This window comes from Oryctolagus cuniculus, chromosome 19 (genome assembly GCF_051225735.1).
Source record: "Oryctolagus cuniculus isolate XC-2025 breed Fujian yellow rabbit chromosome 19, ASM5122573v1, whole genome shotgun sequence".
Lineage (NCBI taxonomy): Eukaryota > Metazoa > Chordata > Mammalia > Lagomorpha > Leporidae > Oryctolagus > Oryctolagus cuniculus.
This window is the reverse complement of record NC_142885.1, coordinates 54,876,131-54,897,493: the sequence shown is the minus strand read 5'-3', so window position 1 is coordinate 54,897,493 and position 21,363 is coordinate 54,876,131. Positions and strand designations below refer to the sequence as shown.

The 21,363-nt window shown below is 38.4% G+C and overlaps 1 protein-coding gene across 1 annotated transcript in view; it reads left to right on the top strand.

The window, feature by feature from the left end:
• LOC100353262 (phospholipid-transporting ATPase ABCA3) overlaps positions 1-21,363 on the top strand; it is a 219,121-nt gene that overhangs the window by 175,947 nt on the left and 21,811 nt on the right. Inside the window, exons 22-26 of the mRNA XM_089321567.1 lie at positions 144-363; positions 828-992; positions 7,634-7,818; positions 11,356-11,481; positions 11,712-11,906. Coding sequence (XP_089177693.1) covers positions 144-363; positions 828-992; positions 7,634-7,818; positions 11,356-11,481; positions 11,712-11,906 — 891 coding nt within the window. The remainder of the gene's footprint in view (positions 1-143; positions 364-827; positions 993-7,633; positions 7,819-11,355; positions 11,482-11,711; positions 11,907-21,363) is intronic.

Genomic DNA, 21,363 nt, shown 5'->3' with positions numbered 1-21,363 from the left:
AGATGGTTTAAAAACATGAATAAAATGATGTAAGTTATGAATTTTCCTGTGTTCTAATGAAGTATTTCTCCTGACTGAGTGTTCTGTCTTGATGTTGCACACTGTCTTTGACTTTGCTTTTGCCTTTATGCTCTGTAACCCAGGGAGTATTCACACTCTGTGAAGTGGAAGCATTTGTTGTGAATTACCACTTTCTAGACACACTGTTGATCCTTATGCTGTACGGCTGGTGTGTTGTTCCTTTCATGTATCTTGGAAGCTTCCTGTTTTCTAATAGTACAGCTGCCTACATCAAGCTTACTTTGTTTAACTACTTTTCAACCATTTTCAGTATCGTCATTCACAGTATAATAAAACACCATGGTAAGAACACACAGTTCTCCCTTTTCCGGGAAATAACTTAAATAAATTAGGATGAAGGGCCTAAGATTAAAAATATAAAGCAATCTGAAAACCTATACTTTTTGGAAATCAGTATTTTTTTATTAAGGGGATATGTGAGAAATAGAAGTGGGAGAGAGAGGGAAATGGGAAAAGGGAGGGAGGAAGGAAAGAGAGGGGAGGAAGGATAGAAAGGGGGAGGGAAGGAAGAAGAGAGATAAAACAAGGGAGGAAGACAGATCCTGTGGAATGTTGTTAGAAAAGGCTTCTCTTTTGAACTCTGTAAATTGACAAACCCATACCACAAGTTATCAAGGTGAACAACTTTAGGATCATTCACTAGACTGGCAACTCTCTGAACAGTTTAACCATTTGGAGGGAGTTTATTGTTTTGGGAGGTCCCATACTTTCATTTAATTGAAAATAATCTATCTTTTTATTTACAGAGACTGACTTTCACATCTCCACCAGAAACTTTGTAAATAATGTATTAATGGTGCTTCCTACTTACAACTTTGCAATGAGTATCAGCAGATTCTTTGATGACTATGAAGTGAAAAAACTGTGTGCCAAGCAATTTCAAAGCGTCTACCTAGACTGCAGTAAACCATGTGAGTATCCCAGCTCCTCGGGTCCTCCAAAACAATGCACTCCTTTCCAGTCTGCTGAACTCAAGTTCAGAGTGTGAAGGATAAGTGAAATCTGTCCTCGCTCCAGCGGAGACAAGATGCTGAGGGGAAAATGAAAACTCAAAATAAAATCCAAGGTAAATTTCATTGTCACCTCCAGATTTAGGATGAGTTGGCACTAGGTATCCACCTACAATGTGCAAATAGTTTTGTACACAGTATTTTGAATCCTCACACCACATCTACAAGTTTGTTATTACTATCCTTATTTAACAAACGAAGAAACTCAACTTCTTACTTAAACAGAACATTAAGTATATTCCCGCAGACACTAACCTTTAAAATACTTAAAATCACAACCAGATCAAAATTGGAAAAATAAAGACGTGCTAATATGTTCTCTATGTTTTTGGCGGAATTCATATTTCTGATTAATTCTAAAAACTGAGAAATAAGTATATTCACTGTGTGTATGTGAGTGTTTAAGTCTTCCTGGAGCCACATTACTTCTGTGGGCCCCAGAGAGAGAAATGTAATGTATTTCACTAAATTAGTGTAGGATGAGATATAACTATTAATAAAATGAATTATATTTTCTTAGAATCTCTGAATAACAGATTTTATCACCTTTTGTAGTCCATATTTTTGGATCATAAGTTTTCCTCTCTGCTTTTTTAAAACAACTGTGTTGAATTATTATTTATATATCATGGTCACCAGTTATAATTTATGTATTATTTTTAGTAAATTTATAATGTTGTATAATCATTATCACAGGCCAGTGTTAGAATATTTCCATTTTCTAACAAACATCACTGCTGCCTGCTTATAGTTAATCTATTATCATACCCTGCCCACACATCTACTAATATTTCTGCTACCTATATAGATTTTATATTTCTGGGTATTTCTTATAAATAAAATCATTTTGTATCTGGTTTCTTTCATTTATAATGTTTTTGAGATTTACCCAGAGTATAGTATGTTAGTACTAAATACTTTTTGGTTACTGAATTATATTACATTGTATGAATATATTACATTTAACTTATCCATAGGTGTACAGACATTTGTTTACACAAAAGTTGCTAATGGTTTCTTTAAGTGTCCTCTGATTTATAAAAATTTTGAATGTTGAAGAATTCTGGTTTATCAATTTTTTCTTATATAGAGTTTTTTGTATTGGGTCTTCAAAGTATGTCCAATTCAGGGTCATGAAAATTTCCTCCATTGTCATCTTCTTGATATTTAATAATTTTACGTCTACATTTAGGTCATGATACAATTTGTCCTAGCATAATTTGTTGAAAAGAATATTTGAAGCTCCTTGGCACCTTTGATCAAAATGAATTGACCATAAGAGTAGGAGTTTATTGCTGGAGTACAAATTCTGTTCCCTTGACCAGTATTTCTATCCTATGCTAATATAACATTAATTTTATTATATTTACATTGTAGGAAATTTTGAGATTGAGAAATGAAAGTTCTCTGTCTTTGTTCTTTCTCAAATTTGTTTCAGCTATTCTGGATCCCTTGAATTTTTCTACAAGATCAGTTTATCATTTGCTACCCAAAAATAAGCCTGTAGAATTTAGGTAGAGAATGTAATGATGCAACTGATCAACCTGCAGAGATGTGCCAATTGGAAAACAAAAGAGAAAATGAATGAACCCAAGACTTTATTCTTTGAAAAGATAAAATAAATTAGAAAGAGAGAGGATTCAAATTGCTAAAATCACAGATGAAATTGGAGATGCTAACAACCTTACAGAAATAAAAACAATTGTAAAATAATGCTATTATCAGTTAATGTACAAAGTTTTAGAAACACAATTCTACCAAAACTGAAGCAGAAAGAGTTTCTTAATAAACAAGTAAATACTATTGTTAAATCAGTAATCAAAAAACTCTTGACAAAGAAAAAGCCAGGATCAGATGGCTTCACTGGCAAATTCTACCATATATTAAAAGAATAATCCATGTCAGCCCTTTACAAATGTTTCTAAATCATTCTAGGAGGCTCACATTACCCTGATTCCAACAGCAGACAAGATGTCACAAGGAAGGGAAACTCTGGACCAATATCTCTTAGCATAGGTGTAGAAACCCTCAACAAAATATTACCAGATTAAACCAAATCCAGTAACACATGGAAGTATTATACACCATGACAAGGCAAAATTTAACCCATGAATGCAAAGGGAGTTCAACATGTCAATCAGTTACACACTATGTTACGGTAAAACACACAAATGTGTCAATTGATACAAAAATGTGTTTGATAAAGTCAATATCATATCATTTAAAAATCAACAAATTCAAAATAAAAGACAGATATTCAACACATTGAATACTTATAAAAATTCACAGTTATGAATTTATAAAAGTCCACTTTACATTACATGAAAGCTATCCCATTAATTTCAGGAATAGGATAAGAATACCTATTTCATATTACAAAGTAGGCAAGAAGAAGAAATAATATTCAGTTTGAAGGAAAACTACGTTTACAGACACTGTGATATGTAGAATGTCCCAAATGGTCCACACAAAAAACTGAGCTAATTAAAAAAAAAAAAACACAGACACAAAACATTGTTGAATTCCTGTACTAGCCAATAAACAACCCAAAAAGGTAATACAAAAAATAATTTCATTTAGAATAACATCAAAAAAGTGTTTACTTTGGAATAAATTTAGCCAAAGAAGTGAAGGACTTATACACTGAAAACTAAGACATACTAAAGAAATTTAAAAAGAAAGAAATGTTAAAAGATATAAAGGAAAGACATCCCATGCTCATAGAGCAGAAAACTTTGGGGCCGGTGCTGTGGCATAGTAGGTTAAGCCTCCACCTGCAGTGCCAGCATTCCATGTGGATGCTGGTTCGAGCCTTGGCTGCTACTTCCAATCCAGCACCCTGCTAAAGGCCTGGGAAAGCAGTGGTAGATGGCCAGCCCAATGTGTGGGCTCCTGCACCCACATGGGATACCTGGAGGAAACTCCTGGCTCTTGGCTTAAGACTGGCCCAGCTGCAGCCAATGTGGCCATTTGGGGAATGAACCAGTGAATGGAAAAATCTCTCAATCTCTCTCTCTCCCTCTATCTGTAACTCAAATAAATAAATCTTTAAAAAAGAAAAACAAAATAATGTCACAATACTGCCCAAAGCAATCTACAATGCAATTCCTATCAAAATTACAATAGACTTTTTCTTTTATAGAAATTGAAAACATACCTTAAGGTATATGTGAATTGCAAGCAGATCCCAATTAGCCAAAACAGTATTGAAAAAGAAGAAAGCTAGGGGGCTGGCACAGCCAGGTTAATGCCCTGGCCTGAACCGCTGGCATCCCATATGGGTGCCAGTTTGAGTCCCGGCTGCTCCATTTCCAATCCAGCTCTCTGCTATGGCCTGGGATATTAGTAGAAAATGGCACAAGTCCTTGGACCCCTGCACCTGCGTGGAAGACGAGGAAGAAGCTCCTGGCTCCTAGCTTCGGATCAGCACAGCTCTGGCCATTGCGGCCAAGTGGGGAGTGAACTATCAGATGGAAAAACCACCCCCCACCCCGCCTCTCCTCTCTCTGTGTAACTCTTTCAAATAAATAAATAAATCTTTTAAAAAAAATAAAAAGAAGAAAGTTAGATGATCTCTCTTCCTCATTTTAATACTACAAAGCCACAGTAACCATAACAATGTGTTAATGGCATAAGGATAAATATATAGATTAATGGAACATATTTGAGAGTCCAGAAATAAAATCATGTACGTGTGGTCAACTAAATTTCAACAAAAGTGCCAAGGCCATTCTTTAGGGAAAGAAGTCTGTCTTTTTAACAAATAGTGCTGAAAAAAACTGCTAGCCAGATGGAAAAGAATGAAGTTGGACTTTTACCTCACACCACATTACAAAATGTACCAAATACTTAAATTAATATCTAGCAGTATTAAACTCGTACAATAAAATATAATGGTAAGCCTTTGTGACTTAGGATTTGTCAGTGGTTTAGCAGATGTGACACCAGAAGCACATAATAGGAAAAAAAAAAGATAAATACACATCATTAAAATTAAAAACATTTGTGCTTCAAAGACACTATCAAAAAAATGAAAGGACAACCCATAGAATGAGAGAAAATATTTGCAAACTACATCTCTAAGAGACTATTGTCCAGGATGTATAAAATAAAAACAAAAATACTAACAACTTAGTTTTACAATGGACAAAGAACTTGATACAATTCCAAAGAGAATATAAAGTGACCTACAAGCATGTGAAAAGATGCTCAGAATAATTAGTCCTTGGGGTCAGCACTATAGCATAGTAGGTTAGGCCTCCTCTTGTAGTGCCAGCATCCCATAGGGGCACTGGTTCAAGTCCTAGCTGTTCCACTTCCAATCCAGCTCTCTACTAATGGCCTGGGAAAACAGCGGAGGATAGCCCAAGAGCTTGGACCCCTATACCCATGTGGGAAACCTGGATGAAGCTCCTGGCTCCTGGCTTTGGATTGGCCCCGCTCTGGCAGTTGCAGTCACTTGGGGAGTGAACCAGTGAATGGAAGACCTCTCTCTGTGTGTCTCTCACTCTCTCTGTCTGTAACTCTGCCTCTCAAATAAATAAATAAATCTTTTAAAATGCAAATCAAAATCATAAATGAGACATCACTTCCCACCCACTTGAATGGCTATAATCACAAAAGGGAAATATTGACACTTGGTGAGTAATGAAGAAATCAGTACCCTCATACATTGCTGCAGGAATGGTGAATGTTGCAACTGCTGTGGGAAACAGTTTGGCAGTTCTTTAAAAAGAGGATTGTGGTATCACTCAACAATTCAAGTCCTAATTATATGCCCAAAAATTCACACAAAAACTTGAACACAACTGTTCATAGCAACATTACAGTAGCCAAAAAGTAGAAGCAATCTAGATATCCACCCACTGACAAATATATAAAAAAGTGATATAGCCATATAGGAGAATATTACTCACAAATAAAAGGAAATGAATTACTGATACATGCTACAATGTGGATGAGCCTTGGAAACATTATACTAAGAGAAACAGGCTAGATACCAAAGACCACATGTTATTTCATTTATATAGAATGTACCAAATAGGCAAATGCACAGAGTTAGAAAGCAGATTAATGATTGACAGTAGGCTAGAGGAAGAGGATAGTGGTATATGCTAACTAGGTTTTAGATTTTTTTAAGAGTTATTTATTTAATTATAAGAATTATAGAGAGAGAGGGAGGCAAGCTTTCATCCACTGGTTCACTCCCCAAATGGCAGTAATGGATGGAACTGGGCCAGACCAAAACTAGCATCCAGGAACTCCATCGAGGCTCATATGAATGGCAGGGTCCCAAGCACTGGGGCCATCTTCCACTGCCTTCCCAGGCACATCAGCAGGGAACTACATCAGAAGTAGAACAGCCAGGACACAAACCAGCATCCATTTGGGATGCCAACATCACAGGCAACAGCTTAACCTGCTGCACCACAACTCTGGCCCATAGGTATTGAATTTTCTTCTGGAGTGATGAAAATGTTCAAGATAGTAGTGATAAGTACACAATATTGTAAATGTCACTTAACTGTACATTTTAAAAAAGTAAATCCCATGTTTTAAAATGCAAATATTTGTTACAATAAAACAAATATTGCATTCCTGCATGTAAGCATAAATTTGACAGGAAATATAATTCTTATAAAAAGTGAATGATTTTATTTATTTATTTTTTTTACAGGCAGAGTGGACAGTGAGAGACAGAGAGAAAGGTCTTCCTTTTGCTGTTGGTTCACCCTCCAATGGCCACCGCGGCCGGCACACCGCGCCTATCCGAAGGCAGGAGCCAGGTGCTTCTCCTGGTCTCCCATGGGGTGCAGGGCCCAAGCACTTGGGCCATCCTCCATTGCCTTCCCGGGCCACAGCAGAGAGCTGGCCTGGAAGAGGGGCAACTGGGACAGAATCCGGTGCCCCGACCGGGACTAGAACCCAGTGTGCCGGTGCTGCTAGGTGGAGGATTAGCCTAGTGAGCCGCGGTGCCGGCCCGTGAATGATTTTATTATCTTCGCATCTCAGAGATGCCTCCTGTTTTCACATCTAGAGTTCAGCTGTTTGTATTAGCTAATTTTCTCCGTAGTAAGGTCAAAAACTTCAGCTATAGCCCTCTTAAATTTTAAATTACCTGTGTTCTTCCTTATGAGTATGCTACGTTAAAGTTTTTTCATATTTATGGAATAAAATAATCTTCAAAAGTTTTTAAGGATATTTTGCATGGCCTATAGAGATACCTTTATTTTATATGCCTTATTCAATTATTTAATACTCTGTTCACACAGGCTCTGCCTTTGGAATTCATTGAATACATGGTAAGATTGTCTCCTATCAGAAACTGATAATAACCAGAAGAAAGATGAGTAACTAAAGAACTTTAATAATCAAACTGTCAGGGAAAATCAAACAGCATATCAATAGCCTTACTTGTTTCTTATATTCTATACTTCCCTAAATATAACTTTAAACTCATTTTGTCATCCTGTATATTTTAATATATGGTTTCATCTTAGAGATCAGTGATTAAAGTAAGGTTATCTTTTTATCATCCTCAGTTGTTCAGAACAATGTCTATAGTTTTGGAGAACATGGGATTGCAAAGTTCTTGATTACATTGGCTGTCATGGGATTACTTTTTCTCCTCTTGCTTTTATCTCTGGAGACTGCATTATGGAGCCTGAAAAATTTTATATTTCATAACATTGTATCTAATGTCTATAAGAAAATCATGAAAAGAAAGGTGAGTAACTAATGTGGATTTCAGATAACTCAAAGAAAGCTCAATATTAGGCCACAGGATATGGATTTACAAGTGCATACCTCCATTACTTAATAGAAAATTACTAAATTATTCTAAAACTTAGCTGGGACTTTTTGAATTATAAGTTTTTTTTCTTCGTTTGAGTGTCAGGGTGCTAAACTTTGAATCTTTTTCTGCAAGGAAATATCCATTTGTCATGGATTAACTGTGAAAGAAGTCACCTTGTCTTATTCATGCACTGCCCTTGATATCTATCTCATTGTATTGTGAATTTGGCTTCTTTAAAACTATGTAGAAAGTTGAGTTTCATGGCCTCTAACAGAAAGATTAGTAGTCATTTCTTTTTTTTTTTTTTTTTTTTTTTTTTTTTTTGACAGGCAGAGTGGACAGCGAGAGAGAGAGAGAGAAAGGTCTTCCTTTGCCATTGGTTCACCCTCCAATGGCCGCTGCGGCCAGCGCGCTGCAGCCGGCACACCGCGCTGATCCGATGGCAGGAGCCAGGAGCCAGGTGCTTTTCCTGGTCTCCCATGGGGTGCAGGGCCCAAGCACCTGGGCCATCCTCCACTGCACTCCCTGGCCACAGCAGAGAGCTGGCCTGGAAGAGGGGCAACCGGGACAGAATCCGGCGCCCCAACCGGGACTAGAACCTGGTGTGCCAGCGCCGCTAGGCGGAGGATTAGCCTAGTGAGCCGCGGCGCCGGCCTAGTAGTCATTTCTTTATATAGCTCTCATGACTTCACGTAATATCAAGGGTTTGCCTCTAACTTTATTTTTTTTTTAATATTTTTTGAGGGGCTGGCGCTGTAGCATAGCGGGTAAAGCCGCAGCCTGCAGTGCCGTGATCCCATATGGGCACCAGTTCGAGTCCCGGCTGCTCCACATCCAATCCAGCTCTCTGCTGTGGCCTGGGAGGGCAGTGGAAGACAGCCCAGGTCTTGGGTCCCTGCACCCACGTGGGAGACCCAGAAGAGGCTCCTGGCTCCCGGCTTCAGAATCGCTCAGCTCTGGCCATTGTGGCTATTTGGGGAGTTGAACCAGTGGATGGAAGACCTCTCTCTCTCTCTGCCTCTCCTTCTCTCATTGTAACTCTGACTTTCAAATAAATAAATAAATCTAAAAAAAATTTTTTTGAATGAATGAGAGACAGGGAGAGGAAGAGGGAGGGAGAAGGAGAATAAGGAGAGATCATCCATCTTCTGATTTACACACCAAAGGCCCACAAAAGCCAGGCTGGGCCAGGCCATAGCCAGGAACCAAGAACTTCATTCTGGTCTCACACATGGGTGGCAGGAGCTCAAGCACTTGAGCCATCATCTGCTGCCTTCTCACATGGATTCACAGGAAGCTGGATCCAAAGCTGAATAGCCAGGAGTCTGATATGGGTTGCTGGTGTCACTGCGCCATAATACCAGCCCCTGCCTTGAACTTTTAGTGACCTATTCATTCTGTAATTGGACCTCTGTGGATCTATGTCTGAACATCTCTTGAAGCAGAGAACTATTATTACCTGCCCCATTATAACTTCTCGTTCATCCCACTGAATGATAGTCCAGGATGACTTGGCTCTTGGATATAAACCTCTGAGAAGTTACATATCTCTTAATGTTTCAGAGGGTAGAATATTGAGATGAAGTTGCATGCTCCTGGCTTCTGCCTGAACCGGCCCCAGACATCACAGGCATCTAGTGAATAAACCAGTGGACAAAAGATCTCTCTATGTTTCCATGTGTAACTCTGCCTTTCAAATAAATTAATAATTCTTTTTAAAAAAATACTGCTTTGAAAATAAGAAAAAAAATGATTGATTTGAAAAGCAGAGCAACAGAAAAGAGAGGGAAAGACAGAGGAGAGAGATCTTCCATTTGCTGGTTCATTCTGCAATTGGCCAGGCCAAAATCAAGAGCCAGGAACTTCATCCTGGTCTCGCATATGAGTGTCAAGGGCCCAAGCACTTGAGCAATCCTCCATATTAGTGGAAATGGAGCTACCGGCACTTAAACTGACACTCTGATAAGACATGCTGGCACTGCAAGTGGCAGCTTAACCTGCCATGCCACAACACCAGCCCCTGTTGTAAGCATTTGAGGACTGAGCCCCCAGATGAGAGATTTTCTCTATCTCTCTATCCACCCCCTGGCCCCGCTGTCTCTACCTTTCAAATGAAAAGAAAAATACATATTTAAAAATTAACTCAATCATCCTGCTTCAGTTAAAGAGATTTAATGCATGTTTTGAAATCTTTTGAAAAAGAAAATATAATTTCTGAATAATTTCCCTGGTGAATTCCACTATACAGTTACAAAGGAGATAGCATCATTTCCACTCGATTTCTTCTGGAAAGTGAAAGAGTAAGGGGAATTTGGTAACTTCATTATGAGTTCATAATTACCCTGGTACCAAAACTAAAGGAAGAAAATACAAGAAATCAGTCTCCTCCATGAAAACATATTCTTAACAAAATAGTCACAGATGCCATCTAGTAATATATGAATATGAAAGGAATAATATACTCTGAACAAATGGGGTTCAGTTCCACAAAGGTAAGGTTGGTTTAATCTTTGAAAATGAAATCAATGTAATCCACAGTATTCATAATATCAAGGACAAAACTGTATGATCATACCAATTATTTCAGGAAAGGCATTTAATAACATTCAACATCCAGTTACCAAAAGAATAGCATAATTGAAAAGAAAGGAACTATCTCAATCTGATAAATGGCATCTACATAATGCCAACAGCTAAAATAGTGGTTAAAGATCAGATGTTTTTCTGCTAAAATTGAAAACAGTGTAAGAATGTCCATTTTCACCACTCCTGTGCAACTCTATACCATAAGGTGGATCTCTTCGTTAGCAGGTTCACTGTAGTGAACGTATTCTCCTGCTTCAGTCCTCCTTAACTAATATTGTACTTGATGCAGACATGGGCAAGATTTTGCCCAGGCAGTAGAAATTACTGCTTATAGAACATGCTATATTATTTTACTCCTGTGTGTTTTTCTCTAAGCCCCCACTGCAGACTTTTCTTTTTATGTGGCTTTTACATGCAGTTTTTCTTACATAACCCTACCTTCCTTCTCTAAGTAAAATTTTTTCATCTCATACTTTACCTATAAAGAGGCCATCCCTCAGAGGGGAAAAAAAAAAGTTGAGGTTCATTCTCTCCTCTCTTGCATATTATGGTATCTTGAATATATTTTATTTATAAAAAATCACATTAAACAATAATATTATCAGCATGGCTTCTATTTTCCATGAAATGTCTATGTTATTGGCAAGAACATACTGCCTACTCATAGCTGTAGAAAGTTCTTCATGATTATCGTTTCCAAAAGTAAATAAGCCAAGAATATATTTATGCTTGAGTTCAGGAAATTAGTAAGAAGGATCTTAGAAATTACATTTTCTGACTCCTGTGAGATTACATTCTCATATCACTTTTCCTAAAGCTACTAAGTTTAAGTGATATATTTAAAGAGTACCCATATCAGTAATCCTTGTCTTGAAAATATAGGCTACGGTGTCCAACCAAGTAATAGAAGACTGTGAGGATGAAGATGTAAAAAATGAAAGAAACAGAGCACAGAAAATGCTTCAAACGTTGGAGGAAAGCCCTCTGCTTCTTCAAGAACTTAAGAAGGTGAAGTGATCATCATTGCCCTGAGCTTTACCTGTTATCCTTGCCAAGAATTTATTGTTGGTACTAGTAGTTCAATTGGAGTTCTACAGGTTCTATATATGTTCTGGTAAAATAGAGGGCTGAATTGTGAAATTGTCCACAGGTAGCAATCTATCAGGTCTTAGGTTATCTTTGTGGCTGACCACCCATAATCAGTGCTTCTGTACATTGTGCATGTGTTTTTTCCTCAGGTTTATTTTAAGTGTCCCGCTGTGCACGCAGTAAGAAATATCTCCCTTGTAGTCAACAAGTCAGAATGCTTTGGAATATTTGGCTTAAATGGAGCTGGGAAAACTACTACATTCAAAATGTTGACTGGAGAACAGACTACCACCTCTGGAGTTGTATTAATTGATGGCATTAACATCAATGAAAATATCAGAAAGGTATTTTTCAACCTAGTCACTGACGTGGTGCCTTGAAGAAGAAGGTAACTAGGCAAGGTGTGGGATATGGAAGGGAAGCTGAGGGCATTAATATATAAATATTATTTTCTAGAAAGTAACAGAATTCTAGCGACATTGATAGGCATGATAACATACTAAGTTTGGGGAAAGGTAAGTATTCCTCTGGCTGACAGGCATCTACAAACAGGTCAGACTGGAAATAACAAAAGTAATTGCATTTAACCTGCTCTGACATAGCATTTGAAATAAAATAGCAATTTTATATTTTATTTAAGGTATATAAACATACATTTCATATATACAAATTCAGGAAAATAGTAACTCTTCCCACCCTACCCTCGCTCCCGCCCACACTCCCACCCTTATTCCTCCTCTCTCTCCTATTCTCACTCTTTATTTTTACAAAGATCTATTTTCAGTTTCCTTTATACTCAAAATATTAACCCTACAGTAAGTAGAGAGTTCAACAAATAGTATGAAGGAACAAAAAACACTGTTCCTCAATGGTAGAGGCAAGGGCTATAAACAATCATTGAATCTCAGAGTGTCAATTTCACTTCTATACATTACATTTTAGATACTCTATTAATTATCACAGATCAGGGAAAACACATGGTATTTGTGTTTTTGGTACTGGATAACTTCACTAAGTATAATGGTTTCCAACTGCATCCATTTTGTGGCAAAAGACAGGATTTCTTTTTTTTTTTTTACTGCTGAGTAGCATTCCATAGTGTATATATTCCATAATTTCTTTATCTAGTAATCAGCTGGTAGACATCTGGGTTGATTCCATGTCTTAGCTATTATGAATTGAGCTGCAGTGAACATGGGGGACAGATAACTCTTTCATATTAAAACAGCAATCTCTTTTTAACTTTTACTTAATGAATATAAATTTCCAAAGTACAGCTTATGGATTACAATGACTCCCCCCCCATAACTTCCCTCCCACCCGCAACCCTCCCCTTTCCCACTCCCTCTCCCCTTCTATTCATATCAAGATTCATTTTCAATTCTCTTTATATACAGAAGATCAGTTTAGCATATATTAAGTAAAGATTTCAACAGTTTGCACCCATATAGAAACACAAAGTGTAAAATACTGTTTGAGTACTAGTTATAGCATTAAATCACAATGTACAGCATATTTAGGACAGAGATCCTACATGAGGAGTAAGTGCACAGTGACTCCTGTTGTTGACTTTACAAATTGACACTCTTGTTTATGGCATCAGTAATCACCCTAGGCTCTTGTCATGAGTTGCCAAGGCTATGGAAGCCTTTTGAGTTCACCGACTCTGATCATATTTAGACAAGGTCGTAGTCAAAGTGGAAGTTCTCTCCTCCCTTCAGAGAAAGGTACCTCCTTCTTTGATGACCTGTTCTTTCCACTGGGATCTCACTCACAGAGATCTTTCATTTAGGTTTGGGTTTGGTTTTGTTGTTTTTTGTTTGTTTGTTTGTTTTTTGTCAGAGTGTCTTGGCTTTCCATGCTGAAATACTCTCATGGGCTTTTCAGCCGGATCCACTTGCCTTAAGGGCTGATTCTGAGGCCAGAGTGCTAAAACAGCAATCTTTTTTCTTTTTTTTTTTTTTCTACAGGCAGAGTGGACAGTGAGAGAGAGAGAGACAGAGAAAAAGGTCTTCCTTTTGCCGTTGGTTCACCCTCCAATGGCCACCGTGGCCAGCGCACTGCACTGATCCGAAGGCAGGAGCCAGGTGCTTCTCCTGGTCTCCCATGGGATGCAGGGCCCAAGCACTTGGGCCATCCTCCACTGTACTCCCGGGCCACAGCAGAGAGCTGGCCTGGAAGAGGGGCAACCAGGACAGAATCCAGTGCCCTGACCAGGACTAGAACCTGGTGTGCCGGTGCTGCAGGCGGAGGATTAGCCTATTGAGCTGCGGCGCTGGCCTAAAACAGCAATCTTAAAAAGTAGTTATGAAAGCAGAATTGACAGGATGTGGGTTATAAGGAAAAGAAGGGAGCCTGATATTGGTAAGGGTTCTAAGTTCCATTTACATAGGAAGTAAACACAAGAGATGAGTGTGTGTGGATCAATATATATACTGAGTTTAAAGAATCTGTAACACATCCAGATGGGAGAATACCAAATAGGTGGTTGGAATCTGTGACAGCCAATTTATCACACATGAATTTGAGATTCATCAATATACAGATGAAATTTAAACTGTGGAAGTAGGTGGAAATATGAGAAGAAAGGGCCAACACTGTGGTGCAGCAGGTTAACACCCTGGCCTGAAGCACTGGCATCCCATATGGGTGCCATTTCAAGACCCCGATGCTCCATTTCCTATCTGGCTCTCTGTTAAGGCCTGGGAAAGCAGTAGAAGATGACCCAAGCCCTTGGGTCTCTGCACCCATGTGGGAGACCCAGAGGAAGCTCCTGGCTCTTGGCTTTGGACTGGCACAGCTCCAGCCAATTGGGGAGTGAACCATCGGATGGAAGACCTCTCTCTCTCTCTGCCTCTCCTCTCTCTGTGTAACTCTAACTTTAAAATAAATAAATAAATCTTTAAAAAAAAGAAATATGAGAAGAAATAGGTGGACCAAATCTTGAGGATTAGCAACACTTTTAAGCTTTAGAAAGGAGGAACAACTGGTTGAAGTATTGGTGAGTTGGGAGAAAAGTCTGTATAAAACTTTATTATGCAAGCCAGGTGAGGGGAAAATTACAAGGAAATGAAATAGAGCTCTCAGTCACTATAGGCTGGAAAAGTACCCACTGGACATCTCTGAAACCTGGATGCACAAGGATGCAACAAATGAAGATGAGGAATATTAAGTGTGAACCAAACTTTAAAGAAAAGCAGCTATGGAACAAAGAATGGGAAAAGGATTACAACCAGAGTTTAAGTGGATGACATGGACAAAGTTGTAAGGTTTAGCAGCAAAAGAACATAAGTGGAAAAAGTCAAAAGAAATTTAAAATATATAGCAACAGGTACTCTCGAAGAAGAGAAGGTATTTAAAAGGTATGCAGGTAATATGTTTCATTTTCTCTCCTGCCTCTCTTTGTCTCATTCCTGCCTGAACTCACACAAAAAAGTAAATACTTTATCATTCTACAGTCTTTTATGTATTCATAATCAAATATAAAATTCTATTTTCCATTTTATTACACAAGAGATAGTATATTGTATACAATATTCTGGTCCGTGACAAAATGCTCTCCATGTTTGGTTGTATAAATTCACATTACACTAGTAATGTTTTAGAAGACTTGTCTCTCTATACGTACAGACCTAATGAGCTGTCTTTTGATTTTTAATCTAGTCAGTCTGGTAAGCTTTTTAAATGGCATTTCAGTGTGCCTTCACATCTTATGAACAGAGTTAAATAACTTTTAACATATTTAAAAGTTGTTTAATTCTTTTCCTGTGAGCAATCTTTTTTTTAATACAGATTTTGTTTTTTTTTAAACTTTTATTTAATGAATATAAATTTCCAAAGTATAGCTTAGGTATTACAATGGCTTTTCCCCCCCCCCATAACTTCCCTCCCACCCGCAACCCTCCCCTCACCCCTTCCATTCACATCAAGATTCATTTTCAATTCTCTTTATATACAGAAGATCAGTTTAGCATATATTAAGTGTTTGCACCCACACAGAAACACAAAGTGTAAAATACTTTTTGAGTACTAGTTATAGCATTAAATCACAATGTACAGCATATTTAGGACAGAGATCCTACATGAGGAGTAAGTGCACAGTGACTCCTGTTGTTGACTTTACAAATTGACACTCTTGTTTATGGCATCAGTAATCACCCTAGGCTCTTGTCATGAGTTGCCAAGGCTATGGAAGCCTTTTGAGTTCACCGACTCTGATCATATTTAGACAAGGTCGTAGTCAAAGTGGAAGTTCTCTCCTCCCTTCAGAGAAAGGTACCTCCTTCTTTGATGACCTGTTCTTTCCACTGGGATCTCACTCACAGAGATCTTTCATTTAGGTCATTTTTTTTTTTTGCCTGTGAACGATCTTAATGCTTTATTTTAAGTGTTTATATTTTTTCTGCATTAGTTTCTTATAATTCTATATAGACTAGTGATTTCTGCATTAAGTTGTAAAACTATTTTCTGATTGCCTTTTAGCTTTGCTTATATTGTGTTTGACTTGCAAAACTTGTAGTAAGGTAAATGTATCTCTGTTTTTCTTTACCTAGAAACCTTTTATTTAATGTATACAAACTTGATGCATTTCATATATACTTTAGGAACATAATGATTCTTCCCACCCTAACCTCCCTCCCACTCACACTCCCACCCTTCTTCCTCCTCTCTCTTCTATTCCCATTATGTTTTATAAAGATCACTTTTCAATTAACTTTATACACATAAGATTAACACTATACTAAGTAAAAAGTTCAACAAATAATACGAAGGGGAAAAAAACTGTTCCTCAATAGTCAAGACAAAGGCTGTCCAAAATCATCGCATCTAAAAGTGTCAAGTTCACTTCTATAGATCACCTTTTAGATACTATATTAGTTACTATAGATCAAGGAGTACATATGGTATTTCTCTTTTGAGAACTGGCTTATATCACTAAGCATAATGTTTTCCAGTTACATCTATTTTGTTGCAAATGACAGAGTTTCATTTTTTTACTACTGTGTAGTAGTCCATGGTATACATTTCCCATAATTTCTTTATCCAGTCTTCAGTTGATGGACACCTGGGTTGATCCCATATCTTAGCTATTGTGAATCAAGCTGCAGTAAACATGGTGGTATAGATAACACTTTCATATGCTTATTTTATTACCCTTAGGTAAATTCCCAGGACTGGGATGGTAGGGTCATATATTAGGTCTATATTAAGATTTCTGAGGTATTTCCATATTTCTTCCACAGTGGTAGTACCAGTTTACAATCCCACCAATAGTGGATTGGCGTACCTTTTTCCCCACATCCTCGCCAGCATTTGCTGTTGTTGATTTCTGTATGAGAGCCATTCTAACTGGGGTGAGGTGAAACTTCATTGTGGTTTTGATTTGCATTTCCCTGATGGCTAGTGATCCTAAGCATTTTTTTCACATGTCTGTTGGCCATTTGAATTTCCTCTGTAGAAAAATGGCTGTTCAGATCCTTTGCTCATTTCTTAACTGGATTGTTTGTTTTGTAGTTGTGGAGCTTCTTGAGCTCTATATATTCAGGATATTAATCCTTTATCAGCTGCGTAGTTTGCAAATATTTTCGCCCATTCTGTTGGTTGCCTCTTCACTTTGCTGAGTATCTATTTTTTTAAAATATTTATTTTATTTGAAAGACAGAGTTACAGAGAGAGGTAGAGACAGAGAGAGAAATCTTCTATCCACTTGTTCACTGCCAAGATGGCCGCAATGGATGGAGCTGAGCCGATCAGAAGCCAGGATCCAGGAGCTTCTTCTGGGTCTCCCATGCAGGTGCAGGGGCCCAAGGACTTAGGCCAACTTCTACTGCTTTCCCAGGCCATAGCAGAGAGCTGGATCGGAAGAGGAGCAGCCAATACTAGAACTGGTGCCCATATGAGATGCCAGCGCTTCAGACCAGGGCTTTAACCTTCTGTGCCACAGCATTGGCGCTGCATGTCTATTTTTTTGGCTACTACCAAGTTGTTTTCATTATAACTGTCCTGTGGTAGTTGAAAGCTGGTATTGTGATGCCTCCAGCTTTATTTTTGTTGGATAAGATTACTTTTGTATTTCAGGCATGGAAAGCCAAGACACTCTGGCAAAAAAAAAAAAAAGGACCTAAATGAAAGATCTCTGTGAGTGAGATCCCAGTGGAAACAACAGGTCTTCAAAGAAGGGGGTACCTTTCTCTAAAGGGAGGAGAGAACTTCCACTTTGACTATGACCTTGTCTAAATAAGATAAGAGTCGGTGAACTCAAAAGGCTTCCATAGCCTTGGCAACTCATGACTGGAGCATAGGGAGATTACTGATGCCATAAATAGGAGTGTCAATTTGTAAAGTCAACAACAGGAGTCACTGTGCACTTACTCCTCATGTAGGATCTCTGTCCTTAGCATGCTGTACATTGAGATTTAATGCTATAACTAGTACTCAAACAGTATATTTCACTTTGTGTTTCTATGTGGGTGCAAACTGTTGAAATCTTTACTTAATGTATACTAAACTGATCTTCTGTATATATAGAAAATTGAAAATGAATCTTGATATGAATGGAAGGGGAGAGGGAGTGGGAAAGGGGAGGGTTGCGGGGAGGGAAGTCATTGTGGGGGAAAGCCAATGTAATCAATAAGCTGTACTTTGGAAATCTATATTCATTAAATAAAAGTTAAAAAAAGAAAATAGATCTTAGTAAAAAATAAGAATAGGAATAGGAGAGGGAGGAGGAAGAGGGGTGGGAGTGTGGGTGGGAGGGCAGTTACAGTGGGAAGAATCACTATATTCCTAAAGTTGTATTTATTAAAAGCATTGTGTTTGTATTACTTAAATAAAAATGTTTATGAAAAAAAAAAGATTACTTTAGGGGCAGCGCCTTGGCTCAATCGGCTAATCCTCCGCCTACAGTGCTGGCACACCGGGTTCTAGTCTCGTTCGGGGTGCCGGATTCTGTCCCGGTTGCTCGTCTTCCAGTCCAGCTCTCTGCTATGGCCCGGGAGTGCAGTAGAGGATGGCCCAAGTGCTTGGGCCCTGCACCCCATGGGAGACCAGGAGAAGCACCTGGCTCCTGGCTTTGGATCACCGCGGTGCGCCAGCCGCAGTGCACTGACTGCAGCGGCCATTTGGGGGTGAACCAACAGAAAAAGGAAGACCTTTCTATATCTCTCTCTCACTGCCCACTCCGCCTGTCAAAAAAAATTACTTTAGCTATTGCCTTTTGTGTTTCCATTCCATATGAATTTTAGCATCTTTATTTCAAGATCTGTGAAGAATGTCATTGGTATTTTGATTGGGATCACATTGAATCTCTAAATTGCTTTTGGTAGTGTGGACATTTGGATGATATTCTTCTAATTCACAAACATGGGAGATTTTTCCATTTTTTTGTGTGTATTTTCTGTTCCTTTATTGTTTTTGCAGTTTTCATGGTAGAAATATTTGACATCATTGGTTAAATTTATTCCAAGTTGGCTGGCGCCATGGCTCACTTGGCTAATCCTCTGCCTGCTGCACTGGCACCCCGGATTCTAGTCCCGGTTAGGGCGCCAGATTCTATCCCGGTTGCTCCTCTTCCAGTCCAGCTCTCTGCTGTGGCCCAGGGAAGGCAGTGAAGGATGGCCCAAGTGCTTGGGCTCCTGCACCTGCATGGGAGACCAGGAGGAAGCATCTGGCTCCTGGCTTCGGATCAGTGCAGCACACTGGCCATAGCGGCCATTTGGGGGGTGAACCAATGGAAAAGGAAGACCTTTCTGTCTCTCTCTGTCTCTCTCTCTCTCTCACTGTCTAGCTCTGCCTGTCAAAAAAATTATTCCAAGGTATTTAATTCTTCTTTGGAACTATTATGAATGAGATTGATCTTAGAAATTCTTTCTCAGTCATGGCATTGTCTGAGAATACAAAGCCTATTGATTTTTCTGTGTTAATTTTATATCCTGCCACTTTACCAAACTCTTTTATGAGTTCTAGTAGTCTCATTCACTGGTTCACTCCCCAGATGGCTGCAATGGCCAGAGCTGTGCTAATCTGAAGCCAGGAACCAGCAGCTTTTTCTGGGTCTCTTGGTTGCAAGGGCCCAAGGACTTGAGCCATCTTTTTCTTTCCCAGGCCATAGCAGAGAGCTAGATTGAAAGTGGAGCATCTGGGACTCGAACTGGAAGCCCATATGGGATGCCAGCACTGCAGGCAGCAGCTTTGCCTGCTATTCCACAGTGCCAGCCCCTCCAGTAGTGTCTTAATGGAGTCATTTGGATTCCCCCATATATAGACTCATGTCATCTGCACATAGGGATAGTTTTACTTCTCCTTTCCAATTTGTTTCCATTTGATATCTTTTTCTTTACTAATAGCTCTGGCTTAAACTTTCAGGACTATATTGAATAACAGTGATGAGAGTGGGCATCCTTGTTTGGTTCTGGGTCTTAGTGGAAATGCTTCCAACTTTTCCCCCATTCAATAAGGTGCTGTCTGTGGGTTTGTCATAGATTGCCTTGATTATGTTGAGGAATATTCCTACTATACTCAATTTGCTTAATGTTTTCATCGTGAAAGGATGTTGTATTTTATCAAATGCTTTCTCTATATTGAGTAATCATGGTTTTTGTTCTTCAGCTTGTTAACATGATATATCACATTTATTGATTTGTGTATGTTGAACCATCCCTGCATACTAGAGATAAATTGCACTTCATCCAGGTGAATGTTTTGGGGTTCAATTGGTTAGTATTTTGTTGAGGATTTTTGCATCTGTGTTCATCAGGGAAATTGGTCTATAGTTCTCTTTCTGATTTGCATCTTTTCCTGGTTTAGGAATTAAGGTGATGCTGATTTCATAGAAGGAGTTTGAAAGGATTCCCTTCCTTTTCATTGTTTTCAATAGCTTGAGAAGAGTTGGAATTAGTTCCTCTTTAAGTGTCTGGTAGACTTCAGCATGAAGCCATCTGGTGCTGAGCTTTTCTTTATAGGAGGGCCTTTATTACTGATTCAATGTCCATATTGGTTATGGTCTGTTTAGGTTTTCTGTGTCGTCATGGCTTAGTGTTTGTAGATTGTATGTGCCCAAGAATCTATCCATTTCTCTTGAGTTTCATGATTTGTGGCATATAGCTCTTTGTAGTAATTTGATGATTCTTTATATTTCTGTGGTATCTGTTGTTACATTTCCTTTTTTATCTCTGATTTTATTGATTTGGGTCTTCTCTAATTTTTTTTTTGGTTAGTTGAGCCAAGAGTATATCAATTTTGTTTATTTTTTTCAAAAAACACAGCTCCTTTCATTGATCTTTTGTATTTTTTTAGTTTCTATTTTGTTTATTTCTTCTCTAATTTTAATTATTTCTTTCCTCCTACTAATTTTTGGTCTTTTTGTTGTTGTTGTTGTTGTTGTTTTCTAGGTCCTTGAGATGCACTGACAGCTCATTTATTTGGTGCCGTTCCATTTTCTCAACATAGGCACTGGTTGCTATAAACTTTCCTCTTAACACTACATTTGCTGTATCACATTTTGATATGTTGTATTGTCATCTTTCTTTGTCTCCAGAAATTTTTTTGATTTCTCTTTTGATTTATTTGATGACCCACTGTTCATTTAGGAGCCTGTTGTTCAGTCTCCATGTGTTTGTGTATGCTCTAAAGTTTCTTGAGTTGTTGATTTCCAGCTTCATTCCATTATGGTCAGAAAAGATGCTGGTATGATTTTGATTTTTTTTAATTTTCTGAGACTTGTTTTATGGCCTAGCATGTTGTCTATCCTAAAGAAAGTTCCATGTACTGGTAAGAAGAATGTATATTCTGCAACTGTAGGAT